We start from the raw sequence: 17,711 nt of genomic DNA on the forward strand, positions 1-17,711 counted from the left end.
TTCATAAGGGAAAATGATCTTAAGTTTTCTTTCTTTGTTGGGTCTTTGTGTGATTTTGGTATCAGCATAACTGTGACTTCATAAAACAAATTGGGTAGTGGTCCTTCTGCTTCTGTTTTGTGGAATAGCTTGAAGAATTTTAGTATTAAGTCTTCTTTAAAGGTCTGATAGAATTCTGCATTGAACCTGGGCTTTTTTCAGTTGGGAGACTTAATGACTGCTTCTAATTCTTTAGAGGTTATGGGACTATTTAGATGGTTTATCTGATTCTGATTAAACTTTGGTATTTAGTATCTGTTTAGAAAATTGTCCATTTCATCTAGATTTTCCAGTTTTGTTGAATATAGGATTTTGTAGTAGAATCTGATGATTTTTTGAATTTCCTCGGCTTCTGTTGTTATATATCCCTTTTCATTTCTGATCTTGTTAATTTGGATACTGTCTCTGTGCCCTCTGGTTAGTCTGGCTAAGGGTTTATCTATCTTAATTTTCTCAAAGAACCAGCTCCTGGTTTGGTTGATTCTTTGTATAGTTCTTTTTGTTTCTACTTGGTTGATTTCAACCCTGAGTTGTATTATTTCCTGCTGTCTACTCTTATTGGATGTATTTGATTCTTTTTGTTCTAGAGCTTTCAAGTGTGCTGTTAAACTGTTAATGTAAGCTCTCTCCAGTTTCTTTTTAGAGGCACTCAGAACTATAAGTTTTCCTCTTAGCACTCCTTTTCATTGTGTCCCATAAGTCTGGATCTGTTGTGCCTTCATTTTCATTTTCTAAAAAGTCTAATTTCTTTATTTCTTCCTTGTCCAAGCTATCACTGAGTAGAGCATTCAGATTCCATATGTATGTGGGTTTTCTGTTGTTTTATTGCTACTGAAGACCAGCATTAGTCCATGGTGATCTGATAGGATGTATGGGATTATTTCAATCTTCTTGTATCTGTTGAGGCCTGTTTTGTGACTGCTTATATGGTCAGTTTTGGAGAAGGTACCATGAGGCACTGAGAAGAAGGTATATTCTTTTGTTTTAGGATAATATGTTCTATACTTATCTGTTTATTCCATTTGGTCCATAACTTCTGTTAGTTTCACAGTGTCTCTGTTTAGTTTGTGTTTGCATGATCTGTCCATTGATGAGAGTGGAGTGTTGAAGTCTCCCACTATTATTGTATGAAGTGCAATGTGTGCTTTGAGATTTAGTAAATTTTCTTTTATGAATGTGGATGCCCTTGAATTTGGAACATAGGTGTTCAGAATTGAAAGTTCCTCCAAGAAGACTTTTTATGAAGGTAAAGAGAAGAACTTGGAAAATCATGTGCATGTGTCTGTACCTGTTGTGTACACATGCACATATGTATGACATAAGTATCCAAATTAATAAACAACATAATATCAGGGAAATTAATGGAACTGTTCCACAGAAGTGCGGCTACCAGCCTTGCCTAAGGTACTTCCACTACCTTACCTGCAGTTCCCCTGGGAAACTTGTCTTATAAAAAACCAGCATTGATATTAAGACAAAACATATTTGGAGCATAGGATGGAAAATATATAAAGTGGTAAAGTAAGTAAATATATGCTAAAATGAAAAAAATTAAATTTTTTATTTTAAAAAATTAAATTTCTTAACTTCCTTGAAAAAATAATGTTTTTAAAGTAGTAATATAATGGTATATTGAAATAAAATATATGGAAATCATAAATATGTAACAGTAAACAAGAAGAAAGAAAAAATGAGCTACTAAAGCAAAGCTAGCAGTGTATGTATTTCAAATTTAAATAGGCAAAGACTTTAAAGGAAGTGATAATAAACTGAGATGCATAGAAGTGTTCACATAGCAAACTCCAAGAAAGCAAATCAAAAAAAGTAGTTTTAAAAAGGTTGAAAAGATGGATCAGTGGTTAAGAGGACTAGAAACTCTTACAGAGTATTGGGGTTCAGGTACCAGCAAATATAGCAACTCTGAACCATCTATAATTCCAGTTCCAGGAGATATAGCACCCTCTCTTGGCCACCTCAGGTACTGTACACATATCATGCGTATACATACATGCAGGCAAAACGAAGTAAATGAATCTAAAAAATGTTTCAACATTTTCAAAATCAATAAAAAAAATAAAGGCATATACTCCAATATATTTAAAACAAAACAAGTAGGAAGGAGGAACAGAAACCAAGGAGACTAGGAAAATTCAACCGTAATTGCATTAAGTATGAAAGGACTATAAAGTCTAACTAAACAAACATCCCAAGGTGGAATTTTAAAAAGCACAATCATATTTTATCTACAAGAAATATACATTAGATTGAAAGATACAAATAGGCTCCAACTGCATGATGAATGATAAACTACAGAATAACCTCAAGTAACTGGATCAGTTATTTTAAGTTTCTTTTTATTGATGTCTTAGTGTAAAAACTGGGTTTATAGCAAAAGCTTTCATACATACATCATGGCATCTTGCTCACATTACTCCCTAGCACCTTCTGCCTTCCTTTCTCCTTCCCTTTCAGTAATCACCATCTTCCTCTCAGTCTTTGGTTATCACAGCATTTGTACAGGGTAGGATGCTAATATGTGCAATTAAATCTAGTTTCTGCACATAAGAGAAAACATGGCTTGCCTGCATTTAATTCACCCATTATCCTTTTGATTTTTCCTCTTGTTTTTTTATTATATATTTTTATTTTCTATATTCTTTGTTTACATTCCAAATGAATTCCCTTTTCCCAGTTCTCCCCTCCCCATATGTCCCATAAATCTTCTTCTCTCCACCCATTCTCCAATCACCTCTCTCCTTTTGTTCTGTCCTGGTACTCCCCTCCAATGCTAGATCAAGCCTTTCCAGGATCAGGACCCTCTTCTTACTTCTTCATGGGAGTCATTTCTTATGCTAATTGTGCCTCAGGTATTCAGAGCTTCTGGGCTAATTAATATCCACTTATCAGAGATTGCATTCCATGTATATTCTTTTGTGATTGGGTTACCTCACTTAGGATGATATTTTCCAGATCCAAGCATTTGCCTAAAAATTTCATGAATTCATTGTTTTTAATTGCTGAGTAGTATTCCATTGTGTAAATGTACCACATTTTCTATATCCATTCCTCCATGGAGGGACATCTGGGTTCTTTCCAGCTTCTGGCTATTATAAATAAGGCTACTATGAACATAATGGAGCATGTGTCCTTATTGCATGCCATGGAATCCTTTGGGTATAGGCCCAGGAGAGGTATACCAGGGTCCTCCAGAAGTGTCATGTCCAGTTTTCTGAGGAACCACCAGACTGATTTTCAAAGTCGTTGTACCATCTTACAACCCCACCAGCAGTGGAGGAGTGTTCCTCTTTCTCCTCATCCTCGCCAACACCTGCTGTCTCCTGAGTTTTTAACCTTAGCCATTCTGACTGGTGTGAGGTGAAATCTCAGAGATGTTTTGATTTGCATTTCCCTAATGGCTAATGATGTTGAGCATTTCTTTTGTTGTTGTTGTTGTTTTCTTTTCTTTTCTTTTTTTTTATTTTTTCCCTTTATTGATATATTTTTTTATTTTTTCCCTTTATTGATATATTTTTTTATTTACATTGCAAATGATTTCCCCTTTTCTGGGTCCCCACTCCCTGCAAGTCCCATAAGCCATCTTCCCTCCCCCTGTTTCTCCATCTACCCCTTCCCACTTCCCTGTTCTGGTATACCCCTATACTGTTGCACTGAGTCTTTCAAGAACCAGGGGCAGACGTAAGAAAATCATCACAAGTTTGGGGTCAGCCTGGGCTACATAATGAAATACTACCAAAAAGGGGGTGGATCAGATAAGAGATTTGGTGGCACATGCCTTTGATACCAGAAGGCAGAGGGAAGATCTCTGTCAGTATAAGACCAGCCTGGTCTTCATAAAGAGCCACCAGGCCAGGCAGTGATGGTGCACGCCTGTAATCCCAGCACTCTGGGAGGCAGAGGCAGGTGGATTTCTGAGTTCGAGGCCAGCCTGGTCTACAAAGTGAGTTCCAGGACAGCCAGGGCTACACCGAGAAACCCTGTCTCGGAGAGGGGGAGGGACATAAAGAGTCACCAGGCCAGCCATTGTTTAATGATGAGACTATGTCTCAAAAACAAAAAGAAGGAAAACACTTTTTTATTAATATTCTGTATATACATTTATAAATCTTTACAGGTTTATTCCCTCTTTATTCTTTTTAAGTCAGAATACAGTTTCATTATGGCATTTCCTTCAATGCACATGGTGTAGGAAACCACTGGAGTTAGAGATGTCTTTCTCAGGCCTGAGGGGGGTCAAGGTGGGGGCACTGGTCACAGGAAGTAGTCTGGTCAGTCTGGAACTGTTGCTGCTGACTGTATGTACCCTGAGCTCTCGATGAGACACAGTGTGCTGACATATACTTTAGATTAGATTCTCTGTGAAGGTCAGCTTGTTTTTCTTTATTGGTTGCTTACCATATCCTGTTTTATTTTCCGCTGCCAAATGTTTTACCATATAATGGCTAATGTGAACCTGTATTAAACGAGACTTGAAGAGAATCCTGTCTTGTCTCAATTTCTCTCGCCTCTTGCCCCCTAGGTCCTCACTCCACCCCTCAGAAACCTGTTCGAGAATCTGCAGGCGGGTTCAACTTAGCTCTTATCCATCTTTCCCCTACTGCGTTCCCTGTTGCCTGTGTCTCTTCTCAACTTCAACTGTGCAGGCTCCTGCTCTCGCACCACATGCCCCACTGCTCTGTTTCCTTCACTTACCTCTACACCTGAATATCTCTGGCTGGCTAAACAAATTATGATACAATAAAATATTAATAAATTGACTAAAATATTTACAATATTATCGAATACAAAACATTTGAAAATAAACACTTCTGAGGCTTTTGCTTAAGATCAAAGACAGCATTGGTTTTCTTTAGTTTTACGTCTGGTTCATGCATTCTCTACCTCTGAATAATGTGCTAAATAGGTTTTTAGAGCAAAGAGCTGAGATGGGAGTTTGATTTACCCTTTTTATGAATGATACTGATGCTGCAATATTTCCCAGAGAGTGTACTATTTTAAAAACAAACAGACAGCAGTATTCAGCAAAACCAGAACGGGGAAGTCGGAAGGGGTGGGTGGGAGGACGGGGGAGAGAAGGGGGTTTTCGGGACTTTTGGGGAGTGGGGGGCTAGAAAAGGGGAGATCATTTGAAATGTAAATACAAAATATATCGAATAAAAAAAACATTTAAAAAAAAAAGAAATATTCAACACCCTTAGTCATCAGGGAAATGCAAATCCAAACAACCCTGAGATTTCACCTCATACCAGTCAGAATGACTAAGATCAAAAAGTCCGGAGAAAACAGGTGCTGGTGAGGATGTGGAGAAAGAGGAACACTCCTCCACTGCTGGTGGGGTTGCAAACTGGTACTACCACTCTGGAAATCAGTCTGGCGGTTCCTCAGAAAACTGGGCATGATACTTCTGGAGGATCCTGCTATAGCACTCCTGGGCTTATACCCAGAGGATTCCCCAGCATGTAATAAGGACACATGCTCCACTATGTTCATAGCAGCGTTATTTATAATAGCCAGAAGCTGGAAAGAACCCAGATGTCCCTCAACGGAGGAATGGATACCAAAAAATGTGGTATATATACACAATGGAGTACTATTGAGCCATTAGAAACAATGAATTCATGACATCCTTAGACAAATGGATGGATCTGGAGAACATCATTCTAAGTGCGGTAACCCAGTCTCAAAAGAACACTCATGGTATGCACTCGCTGATAAATGGATATTAGCCTAGAAGCTTGGAATACCCAAGATATAATGCACATATCAAATGATGCCCAAGAAGAAGGAAGGAGTAGCCCCCGGTCCTGGAAAAGTTCAGTGCAGCAGTGTTGGGGAATACCAGGACAGGGAAGTGGGAAGGGGTGGATTGGGGAACGGGGGAGGGAAGAGGGCTTATGGGACTTTCTGGGGGGGGGGGGGTGGGATCCAGGAAAGGAAAACTCACTTGAAATGTAAATAAAGAATATATCGAATAAAACAAAGAAAAAAATAACCTATTTGCATTCTGCTGATTCTAATATGGAGCCTGCTATCCTGTAGTATTTTGGTTCTTTAACCAGATTGCACTGATGCATTCTTTCTTAGTTTCCTGGTAATAAAAGAGAACTTATTGTACAGGTTAAAAAAACAACAACAACAACAACAAACAGACCTTACAAATACAATCATAGAATTTTTAAAGCCAGATATGGTGGTTCTTGCCTATAATCATAGCACTTGAGAGGCTGAATCAGGAGGTTCACCATGAATTCAAGTCCTGGACTATATAATAAGTTACAGGTCAGACTCTGTCTTCAAAAAGAAGTATAACTATGCATAATTTATTCATAAATCATAGATATCTAGCACCAAATACAAATCATAGACAAAGTTCGAATAAATATCTAGGAACAAAGACAAAAGTGAGAATCATATAGTGTTTTTCTTTAAACAGCAAAATATTCATAACTTTCCTCTTTAGACTTTAAAATTCCCTAATTTTGACCTTTGCCATCTGTCTAGAAAGGGAAAACTCATTCCTTCCATAGATGAAACAGATATACAGGTCTAGTTTGGACAGTCTCTTTGCAGCAGACACTTCAGCAATTCTTGACTCAAAAACAAACACCAAGACCACAGAATTGTTTCTTTTTGTTTGCTTGTTTACTGGTGGGGTTTTTTGTCCTTTCTCCTAGGTTCTAAAAATTAAACTCTTAGTCCACGCAGATGGAGAAAAAGGAGGTCTGTTTGTTTTTAAATTAGTACACCATCTGGGAAATATTGCAGCATCAGTATCATTCATAAAAAGGGTAAATCAAACTCCCATCTCAGCTCTTTGCTCTAAAAACCTATTTAGCACATTATTCAGAGGTAGAGGATGCATAAGGCAGACATAAAACTAAAGAAAACCAATGCTGTCTTTGATCTTAGGCAAAAGCCTCAGAAGTGTTTATTTTCAAATATTTTGTATTCATCTTAAACCTAGAAATAAAAATGCAAACATAAATCTGAAATAGTTGTTTTCATTAAAATTTTAGATTCTAACACATTACAATTTTATATGATTTAGCAAATGTAGAATAGAAATGACTCAACTAGGTACCAAAAACTGCATGTAATAGAAATTGAACCACCAAGAGAAATACATTCTGGGGTTTAGTTCTATCTAAAAACTCTGTTTACCAAATAAGAAGAATTCAGCCATGCTGCCTGCAGACATGCAGCCCATGATGAAAACATCTGCTCTGTCAAACAGAACCACATTTTTCAAGGCTACTTAATACAAAGCCCAATGATTCCTGGCAACAAACAACAGCACCTTATTTCCCATTGTCCCTTATATTCCAAACATAATAGATCAATAAGATTATTCAAATTTCTAAAACATTTGATATCACAGATAAACAACCAATAGCAGCCAATTAAATATTTAACACTATACACTCAATCACATTCATAGAGTCCATGGAAATCTCATACAAGATGTTGGCATTACGTTTGTCAACCTATACTTTATTAAAACTCAATGCAAAGGGCTAGAGAGGTGGCTCAGCAGTTAGGAATGCTTATTCTTCTTACAGAGGACCCATGTTCTGTTCCCAGCACCCATGTGGTAGTTCACAACCATCTGCAATGCCACTTTAAGGGTACACATATATGCACTCAGACATACACATACACACACACATACACACACACACACACACACACACACACACAATTAAGTAAAGTTTTTTAAAACTGAATGAGGAATGTGCAGATGGCTCAGTCAGTAAGTAATACTGCAGAGGCAGAAGGACCTGAGTTTGGATCCCCATCCCACATAAAAAGTCAATATGCTGGATGTGCCTTTAACCCCGTTCTGTGAGGTGCAGATAGGTGGATCTCTGAAGTTAACTGGCAGACCTTGTCTCAAAACACCTTCCTAATGCTATGACCCTCGTGTATGTTGACCCCCAACCATAAAATTATTTTCACTGTTACTGCATAGCTGTAATTTCACTACTGTTATGAATCATAATGTAAATATCTGCTTTCCAATGGTCTTAGGTGACCTTTGTGATAGGGCTGTTTGACCCACACACAGCTTGAGAACAGCTGCTATATAGAAGAGTTTCTTTTTTTTTTTCTTTTTTTTTTATTCAATATATTTTTTATTTACATTTCAAATGATTTCCCTTTCCTAGCCCACCCCCCACTCCCCGAAAGTCCCGTAAGCCCCATTCTCTCCCCCTGTCCTCCCACCCGCCCCTTCCCACTTCCCCCTTCTGGTTTTGCTGAATACTGCTTCACTGAGTCTTTCCAGAACAAGAGGCCACTCTTCCTTTCTTCTTGTACCTCATTTGATGTGTAGATTATGTCCTGGGTATTCAAAGTTTCTAGGCTAATATCCACTTATCAGTGAGTGCATACCATGATTGATCTTTTGAGACTGGGTTACCTCACTTAGTATGATGTTCTCCAGCTCCATCCATTTGTCTAAGAATTTCATGAATTCATTGTTTCTAATGGCTGAATAGTACTCCATTGTGTAAATATACCACATTTTTTGTATCCATTCCTCCGTTGAAGGACATCTAGGTTCTTTCCAGCTTCTGGCTATTACAAATAGGGCTGCTATGAACATAGTGGAGCATGTGTCCTTATTGCATGCTAAAGAATCCTCTAGATATATGCCCAGTAGTGGTATAACAGGGTCCTCAGGAAGTGACATGCCCAGTTTTCTGAGGAACCGCCAGACTGATTTCCAAAGTGGTTGCACCATCTTGCAATCCCACCAGCAGTGGAGGAGTGTTCCTCTTTCTCCACATCCTCGCCAACACTTGCTGTCTCCTGAGTTTTTGACCTTAGCCATTCTGACTGGTGTAAGGTGAAATCTCAGGGTTGTTTTGATTTGCATTTCCCTAATGACTAATGAAGTTGAGCATTTTTTAAGATGCTTCTCTGTCATCCGAAGTTCTTCAGGTGAGAATTCTTTGTTTAACTCTGTACCCCATTTTTTAATAGGGTTGTTTGGTTTTCTGGAGTCTAACTTCTTGAGTTCTTTATATATATTGTATATTAGCCCTCTATCTGATGTAGGATTGGTGAAGATCTTTTCCCAATTTGTTGGTTGCCGATTTGTCATTTTGATGGTGTCCTTTGCCTTACAGAAACTCTGTAATTTTATGAGGTCCCATTTGTCAATTCTTGCTCTTAGAGCATACGCTATTGGTGTTCTGTTCAGAAACTTTCTCCCTGTACCGATGTCCTCAAGGGTCTTCCCCAGTTTCTTTTCTATTAGCTTCAGAGTGTCTGGCTTTATGTGGAGGTCCTTGATCCATTTGGATTTGAGCTTAGTACAAGGAGACAAGGATGGATCAATTCGCATTCTTCTGCATGCTGACCTCCAGTGGAACCAGCACCATTTATTGAAAAGGCTATCTTTTTTCCATTGTATGTTTTCAGCCTCTTTGTTGAGGATCAAGTGGCCATAGGTGTGTGGGTTCATTTCTGGATCTTCAATCCTGTTCCATTGATCCTCCTGCCTGTCACTGTACCAATACCATGCAGTTTTTAACACTATTGCTCTGTAGTATTGCTTGAGGTCAGGGATACTGATTCCCCCAGACTTTCTTCTGTTGCTGAGAATAGTTTTAGCTATCCTGGGTTTTTTGTTATTCCAGATGAATTTGATAATTGCTCTTTCTAACTCTGTGAAGAATTGAGTTGGGATTTTGATGGGTATTGCATTGAATCTGTAGATTACTTTTGGCAAAATGGCCATTTTAACTATATTGATTCTACCGATCCATGAGCATGGGAGGTTTTCCCATTTTTTGAGGTCTTCTTCCATTTCCTTCTTCAGAGTCTTGAAGTTCTTGTCATACAGATCTTTCACATGTTTGGTAAGAGTCACCCCAAGATACTGAATGCTATTGTAAGAAGAACTCTTTCAAGATGACTCTTTTTTAAATTTTACTAAGAGGTCCCTGAAAGTGAATCACAGTTATCTATAAATATTTTCCTCTCATTCATAACAAAATATGAAATATAAGCTTTTGCCCCAGAACAACAGCAGTTCCTTTCCTAATAGAAGAACATTATTAACAAAGATATATGACAGGGACACTCAAGGAAACATAAAACTCAATAGTAAAACTCAAAAAGAAATAGCCAGGCCTCCAGCCATGAAAGCTTAACAAGCAACAGACTGATGCAACACTTTATAAACAGGTAGGTCCTGTCTAATACCTAAACAACTGTTTTCAGCCATCAAGCAGCAGGCAGCAGATAACTGTGAACTCCAAAAGAAGAAAACAAACAAGGTGGGCTATCTACCTAAAGGTGATCATGGTCACAGTCAGTGAAAAGTCTCACAGTGCCCAAAGATTGGCTGACTTAAGGCATCATATAGTAGATCAAAAGGCAGTAGTGGGAAAGGAAGGGAGGGAGGTAGCCCTTTATAGGGCTTGCCTGGGGTCTTTGCTGAGTACTAGTCCAGACAGGGGGTATGTGAATAAGGAAATGGCGAAAGAAGCAGTGGAGGAGAAAAGTGTGGGGGGAAAAAAGTAAAGAAAAGAGAACAGATTGACAGGAGGTATGAGATGAACACTTAAGGAGTTCGAAAAAGGCAGAGAAATGTCCTAACCCTAAACAGCCAAATGGTACAGTTCATTGGTACCATTCAGGCATTCAGACCAGATTAAATATTCTGTAAAGCTGACTGTACTTGACCTGCCAGAGCTTGGTTGTTGCTGTTGTTGTTGCTGCTGCTGCTGCTGTTGTTGTAGAATGTTTCATTTGCATCCCCAGCTGTCCTGGAACTCACTATAGAGATAAGACTGGCCTCAAACTCACAAAGACCCACCTTCCTCAGCTTCCTGAGTGTTTAAAGGCATAAGCTATTATAGCTAACCCTAACAGAGCCTTAAAATGGGGGTGGGTCTGGAGGTATCAGATCTGCAAATCAATACTTCCCAAAATAAACCACAACATTAAAAAAGCCCCCCCAAAGCCAGATACTCATTAACATATTATAATGTCCATTATCTAGTCAAAACTTCTTTTTTAACCTATAACCAAAAAAATAAAATTTGTCTTCAAAAGTAGATTCAAGAAGGGGCAAGCTAGAACAAAAAAAAAAAAAAAAGGCAATTAGATCTATGTGTATGTACTTAAAGAGAAATACAAAGTAACAACAAGAAGAAAAATCAAAAAACAATGGAAGGCTGTGGTCACTGCCCTCCCCCACGTGTTTTTCTAGCCTGCCCAAAGCCCCCTGGATTCCATTCCCAGAAACATAATCCAAGCACAGTGATAAACAGCACACAGGAGGAAAAGATATGAGGTTCTGAAAGAGCTCAAGGTCATCCTCAGTTACATGTAATACGTTCAAGCCCAGCTTAAAATAAATAGTGAGACACTGTCTTTTTTTAAAAATGTTTTTTAGTTAATTTCTTACTGTATACATATATAGACGGGGCCGAGGTATGTATCACAGCGCCTGTAGGGAACACTTTTGGGAGTCTCCTTCCTTAACATGAGTTCTAGGTATGGAATTCCAATTTGTGCAACAGAACTCTACCCACTGAACCATCTCTCCAGACCCCCCATTTTTTTTTAAATAACTCCAAAGCCTTCTTCTGATCTTCAGGAACACTAGGCATACCTTTGGTATACAAAGACACATGCAAGAGAAATAGTCATAAAATAATAAATGAATAAACCTAAACTTTTCAAATAATAATAAGCACTACCTATCATAAGATGGTGTCAGATAGATAAAAGATGCAGCTGCTTGAGAAGTAAATCAGTTCTCAGAACAGCAGAGCACACACTCTAATGGGAGCCAGCAATTCCACTCTGAGGTAGATTCCCAAGAGAACTTAGGGAGTACATTTCCACAGAAAAACTTAACAAGTATATACCATAGCTTTATTCATCATACTTAAAAAGTGAAAAGGACCCCAATATTCATCAAATGATGAAAAAATAAAATGTAGTCCATCCATACTGTGAAAGAGCATCCTCACAAAAAAGAATTTAGTACTGATGGATTGTAAAATCACTGTAAAAGGAAGATGTCAAACATAAAAGGCCACAAACTGTGTGGTCCCATGTATATAAGACCGTCACAATATGCAAACATGGATAACTGTAAAGTGGTGCCTGGCAGACCAAGGGAAAGAACAATGGGAACAGGTTTCTTTCTTGGATAACTGACATGCTCTGCAGGGGAATGGTGAGGACATTGACACAACCTTGCAACCATTTGAAGACAATACTAATCTGTACACATAAAATGGTGGATGTGACGGTATACAAGAAACAATTATTTACATAAACTATTTCAGAAATGCCATATTTCTAAGAGAATTCACACCTATCATTCTAATCCAAAAAGAGATAGTAAAGAATTCAGATCTAGATAAAAGAAAGTGTCAAAATCACTTAAAATATATAAAATATATAAATGAATGAAGAATATTTTAATCTTACTTTTAAAACACTTTTATGTAAAAGTTTATAGCAAAAATGAAACTATATTATAGTCACTGTGTCATATTCTGATATAAGAGCAATTGCAACAATAACACCAAGAAAAGGATAGTAAAACAGATATAGAGTTTTAAATTTTTAATTGATGGATAATTATATATGTGTATGTGGTACAGTGAGATAATTTCACATACACAACAGGTAATAAATCTATAAAGCATTTCAATTTGAATGGACACTACTACTACTATAAAAATCTTGCTTATACATGATTTGCCATAATTATTTAAAGATCCACTGTAAGTTAAAGAAAATATAGTAAGCTTAGAAGCAACCCTTTCAAAGAAATGTAGAGGTGTGGATTATAAGACACTAGTGAAAACTCCTAAAATCTAGTTAACTGATTAAGAAGAAATCAGATACACAGAAAAAGATCAAGTAACAGTGATAACAAATGGAAAATAAATTACTTAAACTCATACATAGAGAACTGTGTTAGGTATAAAAGATCTAAAGAGCTCAACTAAAACTCAGATTGTACACATGACCTTTTAAAAAAACAGCAAAACAGCAAACCATGCATACAATCTCTTATCTCCAAAATAGAAAAAAAAAAGCAATAAAATAACATGCCTACGCTCCTCAAAACTGAAGAGGTTATGGAAGTCAAGGAAAGACCCAAGACAGCTCAAGATGCAAGGAGGGCACTGGAGAGACAGGACAGTGGTTGAGAGTACCTGTTGCTCTCACAGAGGACCCAAGGTCAGACCCCAGCACCTACTTCAGCCAACACACAAATGCCTGTAACTACAGCCCCACAGGATCCAATGTCCTCTTCTGTAACACACAGACACATATATACATACATACATACATACATACATACATACATACATACATACATACATAATTGTAAATAAAAGAAAATTTTGGTAATAAAGACCACTCAATTAAAAAATCTTACCTTTTGGTTTTCATCTGGTCCCTCAGTTTGCTGTACATCTCTAAGACTTAAAAGAGAAAACAGATGTCACAGGCATCATTTGAATAAAATAAACAACTAGCTCAGCTAAAGGAATTACATCAAGAATCCCACTCCATTCCCAATTCCTCACCTGGAAGACACAGCATTAGCTTATCAACAGTGGCAGAAATGTTTCTCTGTTGTAGTCGACACTGCTTCAGCTCTTCCATTGCTATTACCAGCTTGGCAAAAGGGGGGAAAACAGAATTATGCCAAGAACTGTAAATAAAAAGTTTTCAGTTACATTTTCCCACTCTGTATTCAATTCATCCAAGAATCCCAGGTTCCTAGTAATAATCTACCATGCAAGCTAAGAACTGCCTTCCTCAGCCAGTGAAACACTCTGGCTTTCCTACCACACTGCATATGCATCTGAAAAGGGCTATGTAAAATGAACCCTAAGCACAAAGGCTATGGAGAGCCAGGACATTTGCCTGTTTCTCCAAGCCCTACAATACTCCATGCTTTATATTTCCTGTGCCCACTGGACTCCTAAAGGAAGGCAGTCTTATCTTCAAGAGGTCCCCACAAACAAGTTCCCCACTTAACAGATACAATCTTGAACAAGATCCAAATTACTGGAGATTAATTTACTCTCTTCCCACAGTCATCTCAGAATGTAACAAATAAATCTGTAGACTACGGACTATGTGAAACGAAAAGCAATCTCCATATCTGTTTTCAGGATCCAACACACACACATACACACAGACCTAAAAATTATATCTCTTACATATGTGAGAAGAACAAAGAGAATTAAGGTGAATGACATGGGAAGAGGAACGTAGTTCAAGTCAGAAAAGGCTGACTTTGACCTCAGCTTTGTGAATTATTATAAAATTTCAAATCATCTGTTGTTCTTTCCCTATCAATAAAATAGGGGAAATACTGGTCCTGGCTTTGGACTAAGTAAATAAATGGATGTAACTGTAAGTGCAAATTGTAAAAGCTTAAATGAGGAGTTTGTCAATTAACAGAATTGATTTTGCTTTTTTTTTTAAAGAAACATTTGTTGAGCACTCACTTTAAAACATTTGTTGTTTAGAAAGAAAGAAGAGATGCAACAATGAATAAAACAAGCAAAACTTCTAATAAAGTAGAGCTAATTCTAATGGAGGGAGACAAACAAAAACAACTATATAAGTAAAAAAATAAGTACCAAAAGTACAGTAGCACAGTGGAGAAAAACAAAATGAGAAAAGGCAAAAGGAATGCAGGGAATTAGGGTAATACTGCAATTTCCAACAAGGTCCTCAGGAAAGGCCCTACCTACTAGATAGTATATTAACTGGGTGGGGTACACGTGCCTATAACCCCAGGACTCTGAAGACTGAGTTGTGAAGATCCTTCTAAGTTTGTAAGTTCTAGGCTACAGAGTAATACCTTGTTCGAAAAAAAAATCCAAATATTTGGTATATTATCAGACATAAAATAAGTAAAATCATTATACAATGGGGGGTATAATATAAGCGGGGTATGGCAGCATACTCCCAGTCATCACATTGGGAAAGTGGAGGCAGAAGGATCAATTCAAAACAGGCTTAGGGTACCTGAGACCCTGACTGAAGACAGAAGAAGCACAAGAGTGGAGGTCTGAGCCAGGTGAAGATGGAGGAGGAACATTCCAGCAGGTATGGCAGACTATTCAATAATTTTTTTTTTTTTAAACAGAGCCAAGATGGGATGCATCTTATTTCATTGCACCCTGAAGTGGCTGTGTTCATTTTATTCAGGTAAACATTACAAGAAGTAACAATTGGACCCAGGTACTTCCAACACACTGCTTATATTCTGTATGCCCCAAAGTGAGGAACAGCTATAAGCACAAAACAGAAAAGACATTGTTGAAGGTGAAGTGGCCTTACTTCCTTGCCCTCGTGCTGCAGTTTCCTATTAGTGTCCGTCACCTGGTTCTGTGGAGAGAAGACAATTTAAAGTCGTAAAAACAAACACTTAGACAACAGGTGGATAAAGATTAAAATGTAATATAAAAAGACTGGGGTATTCCAGTACATGGGGATCCAGCTGTTCTCTCTACAACTTAAAACTCTTACCAACTTCTCTACTAGGCATCTCCATGACCTTTTGCAAAAGGAAAAGAAATGTACTTTAGAATGTACTTTACAGAGTACATTCCAAAGTAAGATATTATCATATCCTCAACATCACATTCTAACTTTGGAGAGAAAAAGAGAGAAAAAATACAAAACAAGAAAAATAAATGGAGAAAGAAATAAAATGGAAAATAATCCAAAGATCTTTACCATCTGTGCAATGTCTAGAAAACAAATGTTAACACAGACAGGTAAGTAAGACCATTTCTTACTTCACAAGGTACTCCTGAAGAGGCTAGGTATAATTTTAACTTTGTAACACAAGTCAAATTGTTACTAGTTATCATCTTAATTCTACAAAACAAATTACTAAATAGTTTGGGATCATTAATTCATAACAGCTTCTAATACTTCCATTACCTCATCAATTTCACCACCAGACAGTAGAAATATGTGAATAAGCTTTAAATAAGCCATGTCTTATAATTTAAAGGGACAAGCACACACCTTTTCAATTATCTACTCTTGATGTTTCCACTAACAAAAAACAAATTTTTAGAATAGCAATTCTTTATCATCTCAGACATTATCAAAACATAGATAATATTTACTTGTAAACTTCTTAAACAGAGACAATCTGACCTTCTACTAGTGACTGCTGTTCCTTACACTTTCACTGCACCCTCAACCCAGTATTTCCTACAATGTCCCTTAAAGCATCAAGAAATGCTAGTTAATGTTATTAACACATATGCACATGTGCATTACATACATACACACAAAGAGGGGAAAATAACAAACACTATAAGTGCTCAGGAAAGAGACATCATATGGAGTGTTTTCCACACTTACTTGATTCAAAAGCATGTCAAAAAAATAGTTTTTCAGAAAACATACTTTTTACCATTTTTATCTTAAATTATACATAACTGGATAATATAGTCCATAACAGATTAGAGAATGTACCCCTGCTTTCAAAGATAAAATAAAATCTGACCTCTTCCAGAAAAATATTTTATAAAATCTGAGGAAAAGAAGCAATAGATACTTATGATCCTAGCAATAGATACTAGGAGCATTAGACGTGAAAAACACCATTAACTAATAGACTGTGAGCTCAGTGAGAGGAAAGAAAGAATAGCACCAAAGCATCACCTACAACTGGGGCCAGCACTCTGTTTCCATTACAGTAAGACAGTAAATATTTTTGTTTTGCAGGCCACAAATTCTCTGCAGTAACTAGGCCATACTGTCAGAACTAAATAAATAAAGACATAAAAAAAAATTTATGTCTATAAATAAAATGTTATGTGCTGGTATGTCTATTCAATAAAAATTTATTTACAACAATAGTGGGCAAATACAAGCCAGAAGTTGTTATGCCCACTCTAAAATAAAACAAGATGGTAGGGTGGCAAGACCAACTGATGAGAATGACATTCAGATGTCAGATGTCATGAAGGCCACTGACAAACTGCAGCATGATTAAAAATGATTTAAAAAAATAGGAGCCAAATGTATGCCACATGAAAAACAAATGAAGTTACTTTTAGCCCATAGATAAAAGAAAGGTAGTTTGGAGAGCTTGCACACTATATTTGGACTCTGCACACTTTATCCCACACCTAAACAATGGCTATTTCAAATATCTTGAAGAGCTAACAAAAGAAAGGCTGCTTCTAATGAAGGTCTCTCACTAAAAAATAGGATTCAGCTCAAAGTAAGAGAAACCAATGTGGATAAAAAACAGGATGGTTTCAACAAACTTGATGTTTTTATGTAGAGTTCTCCCAAAACTAAAACCTCCAATACAACTATATTCACCACGATTGCTCATACTAAAATAGCCTTGTTTACTGCATCACTTCTCAAAGTTCCTACCCTCAAACTAATAGACACATATTTTACATTAAGACTCATGAATACAGACAGATATATACACAGAGATTAAAAACACAGAGAACCTATAGACAGATAGGGACACAGACAGATATGCAGAGAGAAACACAACAGACACACTGAGAGGTACAAACACATACACAGACATATCAAATAAACAGAGACAGAAAGAAAGAGAAACAAGTCACACACACATACAAAGACACACAGAAACACAC

At 37.2% G+C, this 17,711-nt stretch overlaps 1 protein-coding gene across 6 annotated transcripts in view; it reads right to left on the reverse strand.

Annotated features, from left to right (window-relative positions):
• Positions 1–17,711, reverse strand: part of Exoc6b (exocyst complex component 6B) — a 521,360-nt gene that overhangs the window by 443,593 nt on the left and 60,056 nt on the right. For all 6 annotated transcript variants that reach the window (XM_052174154.1, XM_052174153.1, XM_052174155.1 and 3 more), the window contains exons 3-5: positions 15,406–15,453; positions 13,632–13,722; positions 13,481–13,526 (exon numbers count right to left, since the gene is read on the reverse strand). In XM_052174154.1, the coding sequence (XP_052030114.1) occupies positions 13,481–13,526; positions 13,632–13,722; positions 15,406–15,453 (185 nt within the window). The remainder of the gene's footprint in view (positions 1–13,480; positions 13,527–13,631; positions 13,723–15,405; positions 15,454–17,711) is intronic.

The sequence above is a fragment of the Apodemus sylvaticus genome, chromosome 2 (genome assembly GCF_947179515.1).
Source record: "Apodemus sylvaticus chromosome 2, mApoSyl1.1, whole genome shotgun sequence".
In the NCBI taxonomy this organism is placed as follows: domain Eukaryota; kingdom Metazoa; phylum Chordata; class Mammalia; order Rodentia; family Muridae; genus Apodemus; species Apodemus sylvaticus.